General features: G+C 43.6%; 2 protein-coding genes across 3 annotated transcripts in view; both read right to left on the bottom strand.

Annotated features, from left to right (window-relative positions):
- Window positions 1–17,092, bottom strand: part of ccdc18 (coiled-coil domain containing 18) — a 235,617-nt gene extending 218,525 nt beyond the window's left edge. For both annotated transcript variants that reach the window (XM_070886607.1, XM_070886608.1), the window contains exon 1: window positions 16,955–17,092. The gene's annotated coding sequence lies outside the window, so the exon portion shown is untranslated. The remainder of the gene's footprint in view (window positions 1–16,954) is intronic.
- On the bottom strand, window positions 3,368–6,582 carry LOC139268032 (uncharacterized). The gene is made up of 3 exons (XM_070886013.1): window positions 4,770–6,582; window positions 4,496–4,656; window positions 3,368–4,285 (listed from the first exon to the last, which is right to left on the bottom strand). The coding sequence occupies exons 1-3, from the start codon at window positions 4,789–4,791 to the stop codon at window positions 3,779–3,781; spliced, it is 690 nt and encodes a 229-aa protein (XP_070742114.1). The 5' UTR covers window positions 4,792–6,582; the 3' UTR covers window positions 3,368–3,778.
- Window positions 17,093–18,282: the final 1,190 nt, after the last annotated feature.

Genomic DNA, 18,282 nt, shown 5'->3' with positions numbered 1-18,282 from the left:
AAGTGCAAGTCTTTCTTTTTGTTAATACAAAGATAGGGAGCAGCAATGCCATGGAGGGATTTGAACACAAGGATGATCATTTTAAATGCGAGGTGTTCCTGAACCAGGAACCAATGTAAGTCAGCAAGTCCATGAGTGATGGGTCAGAGCAGAGACTCTCACATAGTAACGACTCTCACATAGCAACACAGCACTATGGCAGGCCTGAGAGAGACAGACTTGCATTCATATAGCGCCTGTCACGACCACCGGACGTCTCAAAGCGCTTTCCAGCTAATGAAGTACTTTGAGTATAGTCACTGTTGTAATGTAGGAAAAGCGTACTATAGTAACGTTGGACCATCAGCAGGTCGGGGCCTTCAAAAGGAGCAAACCGCGGCAGGGTGGAGCGCGTGCTGGAGTTCAGCTGGATTGGAGCGTGGGCAGGTACAGCAGGAACGGCGAGAGATCATGAGCGACGTGATCGGAGCCCAGAAGAGACGTGAGTTCGGGGCCCAGGAGAGACGTGGGTCCAGGGACAGCACGGGCCAGCCTACACTGCAATATGTGTGTGTGCTAGGTCCGTGCAGCAGAGCTTGGTCTCCAATTGTCTTGGATCCCCTTGCCACTGGACCAAGACCTAGCTCGGTCAAGCCCGTGTGGTGGCTGGTGTGCAACGGCCACCACGTTAAAAAAAATCCACGCACAGGCATCTTCCACCCTTCAACATGTAGTTCGGAACCTGGAATATCAGGTCTTTCATTGAAAAACCTGTGAACTCATCCCTTTTTGGCATGGACACAAGTCACCCTCAATACGAGGGGATGATGATATTGATGGTGCTGGTGGTGGCGGCGGCGATGATGCAGATGATAATGCTGCTGCTGCTGCTGCTGAGTAAGTGAACGGGACTTGTTGCGAGTTATGGTACTGACAGCAGCGTTTTGGATGAGCTGAAGTTGACAGAGGGTGGAAGATGGGAAGCCGGCTCGGAGAGCACTGGCATAGTCGAGTCAGGAGGAAACATTGTAAGAGGATGGGGGTGGTGGAAGGGGGCACTCACCATCATACTAAGGGCTCAATTTTCCCCAGGGATTTGCACCGTTCTTTTTGGCACACGCCGCTTTTTTTGCCCTAAATTTAAAAATCCAAGTTTCCCCAATCTTTCTGCACCAGTGTAACTCAATTACGATTTTTTTAAGGTTAGGTTTTTTTTTTGCGTAACCTGATGTCTGCGCCTGTTTTTCACAATTATGCAAGTTTGGCCAATTTACATTCTCCTAGGACGGCGTATGTGACCAGTCCCAAAAAACCTTCTGGGCACTTAAGGAAAACCAGCGCACATTAAAAAAAAGGCGCAGAAAGACGCCATTGTTTTTAGGCGAAGTTTTGGAGGGAGTCAAGAACACATAAATATGCATAATCAAGCTTAAATATTTAAAACTTAAAATGCAGAAAATGGAAGTTTAATGGAATTCTTTAAGATTTGATTTTTTTTAAAAACTGAAACGTCACCACCGAATGTCTCCAAACCGGGTTCGAGGGTCAGAGTGTCAGCCGGCAGAATCGGTCCCTCATCTGGACACAGGTGCTCGGGTTGAAAAGAATCCCAAGGGGGCTGTGGCAGGCGAATAGAAGTCATGAGAAGCCTTACACTATGCATCAAATAAAGCCCGGGGGGGAAGGGGGGGGGGGGGGAGAGCGGGGGGCTGCGGAAGGCAAACAGAAGGCATGAGAAGCATTACACTGCATCAAATGAGTGTCCCGATCATTGTGCCTCCTTAGACCTGGGTGTGGTCTATATTAGGGCGTCAATCTTGGGCAGAGAGAGAATAAAGAACCTTATTCTGCCTGCTGTTTTGAGCTTCTTGCAAAGGTACAATTTAATCATCGGGGCAATACTGACAACGCCATACCTTCTGCATGATGGTGCTGCGGAGGATACAATTGATTCGATGTCATCGCATGAGGACCCTCAAGAGCACGTAGGGTGATAGGCAGGAGGCCTTACCTACCTTGGGTATATCGAGACAGGCATTCATACCTGCACCTGAGTGATGCAGACTGTGCCAGAAGGCTGCGTTTCAGCAAAAGGAATTGTAACTGAGATCTGTGAGTTAGTAAAAGCAAACCTGCAAGCTAGAAGCGTCAGGAGGACTGCTTTGTCAGTTGAAGTGAAGGTTACAGTTGCACTTTCATTCTATGCACCTGGATCATTCCAGGCCACAACTGGGGATTATATGCTCTATTTTTCAACATGCAACACATATCTGCATTCGGCAGGTGACTGCTGCACTATATGCCCGGAGGAATGACTACATAAAGTTCCCCATGGCTGCCCAGGCAATGCGTGTAAGGGCTGTGGGTTTCTCCAGGAATGCTGGCTTCCCAAAGGTACAGGGCTGCATTGATTGTACCCAGATCGCCCTGCGAGCACCTTTGGAGGATTCCGAGATGTACAGGAACAGAAAAGGCTTCCACTTCGTTAATGTGCAGCTTGTGTGTGATGACATGCATCGCATCATGTCAGTTGATGCAAGATACCCTGGGAGCACCCATGATGTGTTTATCCTACACAAGAGCACTATATCTGCCATGTTTCAGCAGCAGCCAGAAGTCAGAGCTGGCTACTGGGAGACAAAGGGTACGGTCTCGCCACCTGGCTCATGACACCCCTACGCGTAACCTGAACGGAAGCTGACCAGGAATACAACATGTCGCAAATTGCGAAGCACAGCATAAGAGAGAAGACCATTGCCATCTTGAAACAGCATTTCCGATGCCTGGACCATTCCGGAGGCTACTTGCAATACTCCCTTGAGATTGTCGATCAGTTCGCTGTTGTGTGCTGCATAACTTAGCCATCATAAGGCAGCAGCAGCTGGTAGTAGAAGACCCACCTGAGGAGAGAGTGGCTGATGATGATGATGAAGATGCAGATGACGACGAGGAGGACGACGACGAAAGCCATGCAACTACCTGAATGCGGAGCACAGCGGCGGAGGAAGGCAGGCTGTCGTGCCCCTTTAATGATTGCTTGAGCCTTGCGCCAGCAGCTCATCCGTGAACTCTTTGCTACCTGAAGGCTCAGCGGCAACTATTCCACATGGACCATGTTTACTGTTTGGACCTGTTCAGTAATGCTGTGTTATATTAATGGAAAAAATGATGGAAAGGATGCTTGTTTACTTCAAAAAGTTGTGTTAATAATGGAATAATGGAAATGATTCAGTTATAATTTAAAATATATTTTATTCAAAAGTTTAACATTTGTTTGTACTTAACTTTAATAAAAAATATTCTTGTATCAAACTTTAAAGTTTTCAGTTAAGATTACTTACAAACTTTTAAACTTGTAAATTTACATAATTTACAAAAACCACTTAATTTGATAACAACAACAGCAAAGAAAGGCTGCACCTATCTCTCCTCCACCTTATTCCAAGACCGCCCGCTGCGCTTGGTCTTGGTGACTCCACCTCTGCCCGTAGCAGGCACAGCACTTCTCGGCTTGGTACCAAGCTTATTCTTTCGAACATCTCGGGTAATGCGCACTTCTTGATTTGGGGGCGGAGGGGGGGGGGGGGGGGGGGGGGTGGCAGGCGGTAATGTAGAGGGCCCGGCTTGGGCCTTTTCAGAGGCTGGTCTGGGGATTGGAGTGGGAGTGGCAGTTGATTCTGTCAATGGACGCGGGGTCTGGGCATGTTCCCTTATTGCAGCAGCTAACTCCAACATGCCGTCCCTCATGTTCATTTCAACTACATGAAACATTCCCTCCCTCATGTTCACTGACAGCGCATCAGTTACCTGCGACATTCCCTCCCTCCTGTGCACCAACATTGTTCCCATTTCTCGAGAGTGTTGTTACTTCTCCCAACATCTCATCACCCACCTCACTGATGGAGTCCAGGAGTGATTGGGTAAGGTCAATGCACTCCGCACTCATTGCCATCATCTGAACCACATCTGTTAGATCCTGCAGCTCAGAAGAGCGCTGTCGAGCTCTCCTTCCCCTCCTCACGCTGGATGTGGCTCGTTGCATCCCACTGGGACCCGCAGCCTGGGACGGTGAGAAACCATGGAATGTCCCACCAACAGTCATACCACTCAGGGAAGGGGCTGGCACCTCAATGGGCAGCACCTGTAATTCCTCCAGTGTGAGTACAGCAATGGGGGCTTCATCCATTCCCTCACCCATGCTCTTGGTCTGGAAGGTTGGATTAGAAGATGTTCTCCTCTTTAGGCTCGTCCGCATCGGAATCATCTTCTGCATCAGCTTCAGCCTCGTCATGGTTGGCCTCAGGTTCTGCAAAATATAACAGAACAGACAAATGGTTATCAACAAAGGAGGGGGCAGGGTGGCATGAGTAGACTCACAGCGCAGACAGCGGGCTCATTTGAATGACAGCACATTGCATTAACCGAAGCGTAGCTGACAGACACATCCCCATGAACCGAAGCATGGCTAGCCGGGCAGTATTTAGCAAAGCCAGACTGTGGAAGTTGCAGGACTTACCCTCTCCCGAGTGTGGGCCCAGCTGGTGCAGTGGTGGTTGCTTTTCTCCAGGCAGGACCCATCAAAGCAGCGACCCTCACTTCCAAGGGTGTCAATGGTTGCAGATTTGCCAGGCCTCCTCCTGTTCAAGTTCTTTCTCGCTTGTTGTGTGCCATCTTCCTCTGCAAAGATGAAAATATAACTTTTTAGAGAGGGTGTCTTTCTGCTGGGTGGTACCTATACACATTTACAATTGCAATTCCATTGAATAAATGAAAATATTACTTATACTAACTTCTTGACCAAGGTTCTTCCATTTCTTTCTGCACTGGCCTCCAGACCTAGAGGTGGGTCACCATTGCACAGTAATCTTCTGCAAGTTGGTTCCAGCGTTTCTTCATTTCTTTTGGTGGAACTTTTATGTGACCTCTGCTGGTGTCCAGCTCGTGTCATCTGCCCTCAATCACAGTACCTAGTGCCTCCACTTCATCCTGAGAGAAATTCTTCGTCCTTGCGCCACACTGCGTCTTGTAATACAGCTCCGATTTTTCCAATGTGAATTAAAGTTCTCACACTCAACTGGCTCTTTAAAAATGGCAGAATGCATACTGGGCATGTGCACCCATAGGAATCACTTCAAAAATGTCCCTTTTTTCCCCCGTGCATGCGCAGAGGGTGGGGGTTTCAGTGCAGACATTAGGCTCCACCCTTTGAAGCTACAGGACAGGTTGCGCGTCGCCAATTTCAAAAAATAGAATGGGGAAACTTGCGACTTTTTTTTGGGGGGGGGGGGGGGGGAGGAGTAGTTGGGGCCAAGAAAAACGGGCGTAACTCTGGCAATACACCAAAAAACATCATTGGGGAAAATTGAGGCCTAAAACTTATTTAATTACCCTTTATTAACCACCCCTTGGTTTTTTAACTGTGGGAAAAACATATTTTGCATTTTAATGCAATCATCAATAGAGATTACATTTCTTTTCGATACCTCCATCTCAGTTTAATCATTTCACTGTTAGTTTTTAGCATGTATACTCGAAGAAGCGAGAGGATGATAAAAATATTATTTCCACAAGGAAGTTTGTTAAAATTCTTAAATGCCACTGCAAACCAATTAACTTCACCTACTCATACTAATAAATCCCACTGGAGATTCTTCCAACTTTACCAAAACATGTCCCACAAATACAACTTGCATTTATAGGAAATACTGGTCGACAAAAGGGGATAATTAATCAGTTTAATTTCTTGCAATCTCTTCTGCTTCTAGGCAGTAGACTGCATCTAAATAAATCTAACTAATTGGTTTTAGCCTGTACATATTGGCAACATGGTATTTAATCGCCTTTTGGAAGTGGAGAAGGAATTTGGTGGGCATTTGTGTATTCTATAATAAGCATTTACCACAATTGGGGGAGGGGGAGGTTCCATGTTAAATGTGGGTATATATGGCAATCAATAAAGACATACTTCATTCGTAAGAGAGTCCATCAGCTTATAGAAATTTCCGAAGGGTGAAACTGAAAGAAGCAATATAACCTACATAATACTATACTCATTCAATTTTTAAAAACAGACTTTCAAGGATTTCCTGCACTTAGCACAGCACAATGATTACTCGGCAAGAAGGGCTGATATCTGCTCTCCCCACCCCCCAACTAATCCCTCAAGAGCAGGATCAATCCAGCAACATCGAATCTGCTGTACACAATCACTTACTCCCTTTAAAAAGGATCTGGCTGAATCAAGTTGAGTGAGCTCAAGACACATCTGGGAATTGACTATACACAACAGTTGTTAATTAATTAAGGGTTCAGCTGTCACTGTTTTCATGTTGTTTGTTGAACAGTATGATATGCATTCATTTTACTACAGATATAAAAATTAATTTGCATCTCAGGTGGGATCTAGAGCAAATTGGTAACAGTTTGATGTGATCGCAAGAGCTACTAATTACCTAATTGACAAATATGACTCTAGCCTTGAGATTTCCCTCCTAGAAATTCATTCAATTGAAGAGCTTTATTTTAAATATAAATTCAAGGATATGCAGGGTGTGTGATGTATTGAGGTTTTATTCAATAGCAAATGGACAGTTTCATGTTTATTTTTAACATCCCGGGCAGTTTTTAAACTATGCTTTCAAGATCACATCCTTTCACTTCCAAAATATCATCTGCCTCAGTCCTCAAACCTCCCCTACACCTACTGAAACCTTGATCCATGCCTTTATTACCTCAAGGCTCAACTTTTCCAATAATTTCCTCCTCACCTCCAAAAACATACTTACAACACCACTCCTCTCCATTTCCCTGCCTCTCACCTCCCTCTTTTCATCCTTATAGTTAGCCAGATGTGTGAATGCACCATCCGTTGAAGTATGGTTCACACCCATCATTAGCTGAACCTCTGAGGGGATCTACAGATCTTTGTGTTAGCCAGTGGCTCAGTTGATAGCACCCTCGCCTAGGAGTCAGAAGGAATCCAGGACTTGAGCACAAAAATCTAGGCTGACACTCCAGTGCAGTACTGAGGGAGTGCTGCACAGTCGGAAGTGTCGTCTTTCGGATGAGACATTAAACCGAGGTCCTGTCTGCCCTTTCAGCTGGACGTAAATGATCCCGCGGCACTATTTCGAAGAAGAACAGGGGAGTTATCCCCAGTGTCCTGGCCAATATTTATCCCTCAACCAACATCACTAAAACAGATTATCTGGTCATCATATTGCTGCGTGTGGGATCTTGCTGTGCGCAAATTGGTTGCTGTGTTTCCTAAATTACAAGTGACTACACTTCAAAAAGTGCTTTATTGGCTGTTAAGCCCTTTAGGATGTCCTTTAGTCGTGAAAGGGGCTATATAAATCCAAGTCTTTCTTTTACTGAGAGAAAGCATTGCAAATTTGAATTCACAGATAAGCAACTCAATTTTTCATGTAAACAGACAGCTATAGAATGAAGCTCCATTCAACCTTGCAGGGCAAGCAATATCATGATGTTGAGTGAAGGTAAATAGTAGACGAGATATTAATTTAAAGTTGTTGTGGGGTGCATTCACAGAATCAAAGAATGATACAGCATAGAAGGAGGCCATGCCGGTTCTTTGAAATGGCAAACCAGATGGCCTCACTCCCCTGCTCTTTTTCCATAGCCCAGCAATTTGTTTCATAGAACATAAGGACATAAGAATTAGGAACAGGAGGCGGTCATCTAGCTCCTCGAGCCTGCTCCACCACTCAACAAGATCATGGCTGATCTGGCCGTGAACTCAGCTCCACTTACCCACCCGCTCCCCATAACCCTTAATTCCCTTATTGGTTAAAAATCTATCTATCTGGTGATTTGAATACATTCAATGAGCCAGCCTCAACTGCTTCCTTGGGCAGAGAATTCCACAGATTCACAACCCTCTGGGAGAAGAAATTCCTTCTCAACTCGGTTTTAAATTGGCTCCCCCGTATTTTGAGGCTGTGCCCCCTAGTTCTAGTCTCCCCAACCAGTGGAAACAACCTCTCTGCCTCTATCTTGTCTATCCCTTTCATTATTTTAAATGTTTCTATAAGATCACCCCTCATCCTCCTGAACTCCAACGAGTAAAGACCCAGTCTACTCAATCTATCATCATAAGGTAACCCCCTCATCTCTGGAATCAGCCGAGTGAATCGTCTCTGTATCCCCTCCAAAGCTAGTATATCCTTCCTTAAGTAAGGTGACCAAAACTGCATGCAGTACTCCAGGTGCGGCCTCACCAATACCCTGTACAGTTGCAGCAGGACCTCCCTGCTTTTGTACTCCATCCCTCTCGCAATGAAGGCCAACATTCCATTCGCCTTCCTGATTACCTGCTGTACCTGCAAACTAACATTTTGGGATTCATGCACAAGGACCCCCAGGTCCCTCTGCACCACAGCATGTTGTAATTTCTCCCCATTCAAATAATATTCCCTTTTACTGTTTCTCTCTCCTTCCCCCCCCAGGTGGATGACCTCACACTTTTCGACATTGTATTCCATCTGCCAAACCTTAGCCCATTCGCTTAACCTATCTAAATCTCTTTGCAGCCTCTCTGTGTCCTCTACACAACCCGCTTTCCCACTAATCTGTGTGTCATCTGCAAATTTTGTTACACTACACTCTGTCCCCTCTTCCAGGTCATCTTTGTATATTGTAAACAGTTGTGGTCCCAGCACTGATCCCTGTGGCACACCACTAACCACCAATTTCCAAACCAAAAAGGACCCATTTATCCCGACTCTCTGCTTTCTGTTAGCCAGCCAATTCTCGACCCATGCTAATACATTTCCTCTGACTCCGCGTACCTTTCTTTATCTTCTGCAGTAACCTTTTGTGTGGCACCTTATTGAATGCCTTTTGGAAATCTAAATACACCACATCCATCGGTACACCTCTATCCACCATGCTCGTGATATCCTCAAAGAATTCCAGTAAATTAGTTAAACATGATTTCCCCTTCATGAATCTATGTTGCGTCTGCTTGATTGCACTATTCCTATCTGGATGTCCCGCTATTTCTTCCTTAATGATAGCTTCAAGCATTTTCCCCCTTTCAAGTATTTATCCAGTTCCCTTTTGATAGTTATTACTGAAGCTGCTTCCACCACCAGTACATACCAGATCACAACAATTTGCTGCGTTAAATTTTTTCTCATGTCACCTCTGGTTCCTTTGACAATTTCTTTAAATTGGTGTCCTCTAGTTATTGACCCTTCTGCCAATAGAAACTACTTCCTCCTTTACTCTGCCATTGGCAGCATCCTCTTTAGTGAAGACAGATGCAAAGTACACATTTAGCCATGCCCTCTGCCTCCACATGATCTCTTTTTTTGGTCCATAATCAGCCCCACCCTTCCTTTGACTACCCTTTTACTACCTATATCTTTATAAAAAGAGACTTTGTGTTCCTTTTTATATTACTGGCTAATCTATGCTCATACAGTCTAGTTGCCCCCTTATTTTTTCTTTTCAGTTCTCCCTTGTAATTTTTGTATTCAGCTTGTTTCTCGACAGAATTATGAACCCAACATTTATCAGAAGCTTCCTTTTTCTGATTCATTTTGCTCTCTATGGACCCGGAATTTGCGGTCAGTAGCGAAGCGAAGGCATTTGCTGATGGCCCCGAAGTACACGGCACACCAGGATTGCGCAATCCCGGTGTCGGGAACTTCAGGTTTTCCCACCTTTAATTCAAATCCACTGTTAATGTGTGAACTGCTGTGACGTCAACAGGCTGTCTAAGCAATCAATCAAAAGGCAGAATTCTCAGACAGCGAACAAGGAAGTGAGTAAGCGGTTAAAATTCTAATCTTTAGAGAGCAAAAGAAATATTGAGGCTCTCACATGGGGAAAAGGCAAACCTAAAATAAAGATGGTCAAATATTGTTGCCCAAAACTCACTGTAGGTTTGTAGACATTTTATGTAGCAGGTATTTAGTCACTACAGTCACAACAATTTGGCGGGACTTTGAGAATTGAAAGTCGTCGACAAATGTTACGTTTAAGCCAAATAAACATTATTTCCCAAAGTAGAATTAAAGTATGAACAATGTATAAAATAGCACATATGCCTCACTACTTGTGCTCATATTACCCATTAACAGAGGTGATCAATCTCCACCACTGGTGTCCTACTTTAAGCCTCTAGCTTAAGGTCCGGCTTCTCTCGTGTCCTGCTTTCAACTCCCAGCTTGATGTCCAGCTTCTCTCGAGGGTGGGTCCTAGGTTCTCGCTGCCTAGGTGGGGTTTCTCCTCCTGGTTTATACTATTCTATAATCTGTCCCATCTCCTTTGACTACACATTTGTCTGTGCCCTGGTGATTGGGTTATTCTAGTTACAATCTGTCCCATTTCCTTGATTACATTTTTTCTGTATCCTTATGATTAGTATATTCTAGTTACTGGCGATGCTAAGGAAGCATGACTAATCAAATTTCAATTGGTAATTCATTTTATGTTCAAGGCACCTTAACCTTACTCTCGGGGGTCTTTCCATTTTATGTTGCCATAGCCTGCATATTTCTACAAACATTTAAAAATAAATTGTTTGAAAAGTTTCTTAAAAATGTTAATTTTTATTAAAATGGACAAATTCCACACTGCACAAAATTAACATTAGTTTTCCAGGCCCTTAACATTTGTTTAGCAGTAAAAATGCTGTCAAAACCCCAGTTACACCTAATCCCTTTGGGTCTAACTTTTTTTTTTAAATGGGGAATTTAGCAGCGTAATTATTGCAAAAGAGCCGAAGTTTGTGTCAGTTTCAAAGATTCATTGATTGCTGATCTGTTGGTGGATGGGGGTGCACAGCACAGCCTGTTTTGGAGCTGTCATTGACAGACCACAACTTTAGGATTTCTGTATGCGCATGCACCAAATTTTGTTGTTTACATAGGATCATGCAATAAAGGTGCAGCAGTTATCATGGGTGACTTTAATATGCATATAGATTGGGCTAACCAAACTGGAAGCAATACGGTGGAGGAGGATTTCCTGGAGTGCATAAGGGATGGTTTTCTAGACCAATATGTTGAGGAACCAACTAGAGGGGAGGCCATCTTAGACTGGGTGTTGTGTAATGAGAGAGGATTAATTAGCAATCTCGTTGTGCGAGGCCCCTTGGGGAAGAGTGACCATAATATGGTGGAATTCTACATTAGGATGGAGAATGAAACAGTTAATTCAGAGACCATGGTCCAGAACTTAAAGAAGGGTAACTTTGAAAGTATGAGGCGTGAATTGGCTAGGGTCGATTGGCGAATGATACTTAAGGGGTTGACTGTGGATGGGCAATGGCAGACATTTAGAGATCGCATGGATGGACTACAACAATTGTACATTCCTGTCTGGCGTAAAAATAAAAAAGGGAAGGTGGCTCAACCGTGGCTATCAAGGGAAATCAGGGATAGTATTAAAGCCAAGGAAGTGGGATACAAATTGGCCAGAAATAGCAGTGAACCCGGGGACTGGGAGAAATTTAGAATTCAGCAGAGGAGGACAAAGGGTTTGATTAGGGCAGGGAAAAGAGAGTACGAGAGAAAGCTTGCAGGGAACATTAAGACGGACTGCAAATGTTACTATAGATATGTAAAGAGAAAAAGGTTAGTAAAGACAAACGTAGATCCCCTGCAGTCAGAATCAGGGGAAGTCATAACGGGGAACAAAGAAATGGCAGACCAATTGAACAAGTACTTTGGTTCGGTATTCACTAAGGAGGACACAAACAACCTTCCGGATATAAAAGGGGCCAGAGGGTCTAGTAAGAAGGAGGAACTGAGGGAAATCCTTATTAGTCATAAAATTGTGTTGGGGAAATTGATGGGATTGAAGACCGATAAATCCCCAGGGCCTGATGGACTGCATCCCAGAGTACTTAAGAGGTGGCCTTGGAAATAGCGGATGCATTAACAGTCATTTTCCAACATTCCATTGACTCTGGATCAGTTCCTATCGAGTGGAGGGTAGCCAATGTAACCCCACTTTTTAAAAAAAAGAAGGGAGAGAGAAAACAGGGAATTATAGACCGGTCAGCCTGACCTCAGTAATGGGTAAAATGATGGAATCAATTATTAAGGATGTCATAGCAGCGCATTTGGAAAGAGGTGACATGATAGGATCAAGTCAGCATGGGTTTGTGAAAGGGAAATCATGCTTGACAAATCTTCTGGAATTTTTTGAGGATGTTTCCAGTAGAGTGGACAAGGGAGAACCAGTTGCTGTGGTATATTTGGACTTTCAGAAGGCTTTCGACAAGGTCCCACACAAGAGATTAATATGCAAAGTTAAAGCACATGGGATTGGGGGTAGTGTGCTGATGTGGATTGAGAACTGGTTGTCAGACAGGAAGCAAAGAGGAGGAGTAAATGGGTACTTTTCAGAATGGCAGACAGTGACTAGTGGGGTACCGCAAGGTTCTGTGCTGGGGCCCCAGCTGTTTACATTGTACATTAATGATTTAGACGAGGGGATTAAATGTAGTATCTCCAAATTTGCGGACGACACTCAGTTGGGTGGCAGTGTGAGCTGCGAGGAGGATGCTATGAGGCTGCAGAGTGACTTGGATAAGTTAGGTGAGTGGGCAAATGCATGGCAGATGAAGTATAATGTGGATAAATGTGAGGTTATCCACTTTGGTGGTAAAAACAGAGAGACAGACTATTATTTGAATGGTGACAGATTAGGAAAAGGGAAGGTGCAACGAGACCTGGGTGTCATGGTACATCAGTCATTGAAGGTTGGCATGCAGGTACAGCGGTTAAGAAAGCAAATGGCATGTTGGCCTTCATAGCGAGGGGATTTGAGTACAGGGGCAGGGAGGTGTTGTACAGTTGTACAAGGCCTTGGTGAGGCCACACCTGAAGTATTGTGTACCGTTTTGGTCTCCTAACTTGAGGAAGGACATTCTTGCTATTGAGGGAGTGCAGCGAAGGCTCACCAGACTGATTCCCGGATGGCGGGACTAACATATCAAGAAAGACTGGATCAACTGGGCTTGTATTCACTGGAGTTCAGAAGAATGGGAGGGGATCTCATAGAAACATTTAAAATTCTGACAGGTTTAGACAGGTTAGATGCAAGAAGAATGCTCCTAATGTTGGGGAAGTCCAGAACCAGGGGTCACAGTCTAAGGATAAGGGGTAAGCCATTTAGGACCGAGATGAGGAGAAACTTCTTCACCCAGAGAGTGGTGAACCTGTGGAATTCTCTACCACAGAAAGTTGTTGAGGCCAATTCACTAAATATATTCAAAAAGGAGTTAGATGTAGTCCTTACTCCTAGGGGGTTCAAGGGGTATGGCGAGAAAGCAGGAATGGGGTACTGAAGTTGCATGTTCAGCCATGAACTCATTGAATGGCGGTGCAGGCTAGAAGGGCCGAATGGCCTACTCCTGCACCTATTTTCTATGTTTCTATGTTTTTATGTAGGATATACGGCACAGAAACAGGCCATTCAGCCCAACCAGTCCATGCTGGCGTTTATGCTCCACTCAAGTCTCCTCCCGTCTTTCCTCATCTAAATCTATCAACATAACCCTCTATTCCCTTCTCCCTCATCTGCTTGTCCAGCCTCCCCTTAAATGCATCCATATTATTCGCTTCAACCACTCCCTATGGTAGCGAGTTCCACATTCTAGAAACATAGAAACATCGAAAATAGGTACAGGAGTAGGCCATTCGGCCCTTCGAGCCTGCACCACATTCAATAAGATCATGGCTGATCATTCACCTCAGTACCCCTTTCCTGCTCTTTGAGTAAAGAACTATACACCTGCCCCTATTTCTTATGTTCTTATGTGCTGAAGCAGTGCCAAGAGGAGCCACAAGGCTGCTCCCTAATGTCAAGGACTATAGTTACAAAGAAAGACTCTAAACATTTAGAATTATCAGCCAGTAAAGAAGGCCTCAGGAGGTAATCTTTAAAGAGGTGTACAAGATATTCAAGGTAATAGAAAAGGTAATTCCAGACTATTACTTTACGTTAAATTGTGGATGTAGGACATGGGGGACACAAATTCAAATTAAAGAAAAGGAAATATAACTTGTATAGAATGTTCTTCACACAAAGAATGATCAACACATGGAATGAATTTCCAGGTAGAGTAGTGGAGACCAAAACTCAAACACTTAACAAAAAATTAGATGCTGCAATGGAGGGATGGGGTGGATGGCATTGTAGAGTGTTACTGGGTGATTAAACTAAGCATGAGCTGAATAGACTCAAATAAATATCTTGTGTTGCATGCCTAACCACAACACTCCCTATGGAGTCACTAACTGAGAAGCCCATAATGGGCATTGACAGAGCAGCTCTTCTGGTGCAAGGAGGGATCCAACATGCATAAAAACCCAGATTTAATAAATTATGTTCAGCAGAATATGTTTCAAAAGAAGGGAAAACACTTCTTGCTTAACTTGGGGAAAACATTTTTGGGGTATAGAGAATGTTTTATATTTATACTAAATATTCATGTTAATTCAGTTTCTTAACTATCTGTTAATTTGAATTCAAATCATGCAAAATAAAAACTTATGCTGTTTTATTCCAATTGTTTAATTAAAACTAGTGTATCATTTTATTTCTCGTCTCCCCAAAACAAACAACTTGGAATTATCAGTAGACCATATAGGTAAACGCAGCAGCCAATTTGCACACAGTATTAATAAAAATCTTGTGCAGGTGTTACAAACTGTGTTGGCTGAGGGAGGATTGGCAAGGGCACTGGGAGAGCACCCGCTCTTCTTTGAAGTGTCATAGAATCTTTAATGTCCACCTGAGCAGGCAGGTGGAGCTCTGTTAATATCATCCAAAGAACAGTACTATCTATAATTGTCCCTCAGTACAGCAGTGAATTGTAAGGCCAAATTATGAGCTCAAATCCTGAAGTGTGGCTTGAAGACAAACTTCTGACTTGGTGACTTTGTTCATAATTGTGCCAGCCTGACATCTATAAAACTCAATTTAAAATTTTGTTTTAAAGTGGCAAAGTTCCATTACTACTTCACAAACATTTCCATTTAATCCCACAACCACTAATATACTGGACAATTTAAACCCACCAATAGAAATGGTCCTTCAAGCATAGCTATGACAACCTGGTCAACAACCAAATTAATGTGATTTCATTTCCTCTATGACACAATGACAGAAATTTGTACCCACAAGACTCCACTATTTTTCATTATCCTGAGTAATGAAATTTAATTTGTACCATACAAGCAGGCTCTTAATTCCGTATAATTCACTTTAGAACAAATTCCATTATATCCTGTGAATCCTGCAATGAATACATGTATCTGCCATAAAAGCAACCATTTATTTAAGTGACTTCATGGTGGCAGCTAACTGCACAGAGGTTTACTTTTAGGCAAATTGATCCAACATCTATTCTATTTATACAAAATTAGTGATTTTAAACAATTTTTGTACACCTTAGGTGGACTGATACTAAAATTTAGTGAGATTCCATGATGACACAAGATGCCCCAAAAATAAGCAAATTAAATTATGAGGACAGGTTGCAGAGACACGACTTGTATTCCCTATAATATAGAAGACTAAGGGGTGATCTAATTGGGATCTTTAGGATGATCAAAAGGAGTTGAGCAGGTACAGAGAGAGAAACGATTTCCTCTGGTGGAAGAGTCCAGTACATGGGTGTATAACCTTAAACTTAAGAGTTAGGCTGTTCAGGGGTGATGTCAGAAAGCACTTCTTCACACAAAGGGTAGTGAAAATCTGGAACTCTCTCCCCCAAATGCTATTACGGCTAGGTCAATTGAAAACTGAGATTGATAGATTTGTTACAGGGATATCAAGGGTTACGAAACCAATGGATGTAGTCAAGATACAGATCAGCAATGATCGAATTGAATGACAGAACATCCTCGAGGGGATGAATGGCCTACTCCTGTTCCTTTCATATGTTTTAGGGAAGGAGCATGGGTCCAATTTAGTACATCATACTTTGTACTATAAAAACATTTTTAGAACATTTCATAATTTGTAAGAGATTTATCTGCTTTTTTAGTCCTATAGAAATCTGCTACTTTACATTTTTCATTGACATGTATAGAGCCTTGCCCATTTTTCCCAGTGACGACACCTCCAAATTGACAATGAAGCCAATCCTGGATGCCAATATCTAAGATTTCCCTATGAAGCCACTTCCTGTGTGAAAGACGACCACTACCACAAAATTCATGAGGATTAGATTTTTACATTCATTTTGACATGGAAAAATCAAATTCACAGTGAATAAAGTTTATGAAAACTATAACTATTTCCCCAAGTGTGTAATAAAATGTTCAACAAAAATAAAAGGTACATAAACCACTAATATAAGCTTGAACACACTTTCTACAAGCACCTCCCAGTTTCTGACCTATTTGTTACTGATATCTTTAATTTTGAGAATGGATTAGATAAACAAAAACGTGGTATAACGTAAGAGACTGATCTAATCTCAGGAGCCATTTGACACGCATAAAACCCACGAGAATTTACTTCTAGGAGTATTTTATGCTTGTTAACCTTAGTCTTATCACTCACAACCAAGATTGCGTCTATAAGTAACCATGACTACCTCTATTTATCCATAATCAATTAATCTCTCAAAAAGTCACTTCTGCAACTTAGCAACTAAGTCACCCACAGAACTTTTCCATCGTCCATCTAGAGATCTGGTGTATGAAAATATAGCATTGAATTAATATTAAAGAGAAACCTGCCATCTAGTCCAACGTTATTCAAACTCGCTAATAATTCTCAAAAACTGAACACATTACAACCCTAAAACTTTACGTGATTATTGCTTAATTTCAAAAGTTGGAAAAAAAAGATCGAATTCCTAAAGTCACTGTCAATGTGAATGTCCCAACATCTGCATTTACCAAAACAAATCGACCCTGGGCTCGTTTTGTGAAAGTCAGGCCGGAATCAACGCAACAAACTGAGTAAAAGGGCGCATTACCTGCAGCACTGCGCAGCAATTTATCTATCATGTGGAGGGGGTATGGAGAAAGCCGGGGGCTGCCCAGTTTTAAGGTCACACATGCATCGCCTGTGCCATGGCCCTGAAGGAGCCCGACCAAACAGCCGCCATCTTCTCTGCTGCTACTCGCCTGGAAGCTTACGTTTTGAGCTCGGCGGGCAGCGGTTTCTGATTGGACAGTGCGGGGCGCTCCCGGCAGCCGCACCCGGGATTGCCGCCCACAATGGCGCGTCTGCGTCAAATTTAAGGCGGGCGGGTGAACGACCGTTAAACAGACAACAACAAAGTGTAAATTTATAGCGCCTTTAACGTCGTAAAAACGGCCCACAGCGCATCACAGGAGTATTGCAAGGCCAAAAATTTGACACCGGGCCATAATGAGGAGAAATTAGGACAGATGACCAAAAGCTTGGTCAAGGAGGTAGGTTTTAAGGGGGAAAAGAGAAGTGGAGAGGTTTAGGCAGGGAATTCCAGAGCTTAGATCCTAGGCAACAGAAGGCACAGCCACCAATGGTTGAGCAATACACCGTTTTGGGGACTGTTGGGGGGGTGACTCATCAGGGGAGGGCAGCAGCCAACCAAGTTCATGGCACCATGGGTGGCTCTGCTGCACAGGAGGGCAGGAAAAAGAGTGGGAGAGCTATAGTGGTAGGGGATTAGAAACATAGAAAATAGGTGCAGGAGTAGGCAATTCGGCCCTTCGAACCTGCACCACCATTCCATAAGATCATGGCTGATCATTCCTTCAGTACCCCTTTTCTGCTTTCTCTCTATACCCCTTGATCCCTTTAGCCACAAGGGCCATATCTAACTCCCTCTTGAATATATCCAATGAACTGGCATCAACAACTCTCTGCAGCAGGGAATTCCACAGGTTAACAACTCTCTGAGTGAAGAAGTTACTCCTCATCTCAGTCCTAAATGGCCTGCCCCTTATCCTAAGACCCTGTCCCCTGGTTCTGGACTTCCCCAACATCGGGAACATTCTTCCTGCATCTAAGCTGTCCAGTCCCGTCAGAATCTTATATGTTTCTATGAGATCCCCTCTCATCCTTCTAAACTCCAGTGTATAAAGGCCCACTTGATCCAGTCTCTCCTCATATGTCAGTCCAGCTATGGAATCAGTCTGGTGAACCTTCGTTGCACTCCCTCAATAGCAAGAACGTCCTTCCTCAGATTAGGAGACCAAAACTGAACACAATATTCCAGGCGGGGCCTCACCAAGGCCTTATACAACTGCAGTAAGACCTCCCTGCTCCTATACTCAAATCCCCTTGCTATGAAGGCCAACATACCATTTGCCTTCT

This window comes from Pristiophorus japonicus, chromosome 8, assembly GCF_044704955.1.
Source record: "Pristiophorus japonicus isolate sPriJap1 chromosome 8, sPriJap1.hap1, whole genome shotgun sequence".
Lineage (NCBI taxonomy): Eukaryota > Metazoa > Chordata > Chondrichthyes > Pristiophoridae > Pristiophorus > Pristiophorus japonicus.
Note: the sequence above shows the minus strand (reverse complement) of the source record. Positions and strands in the feature narration are given on the sequence as shown.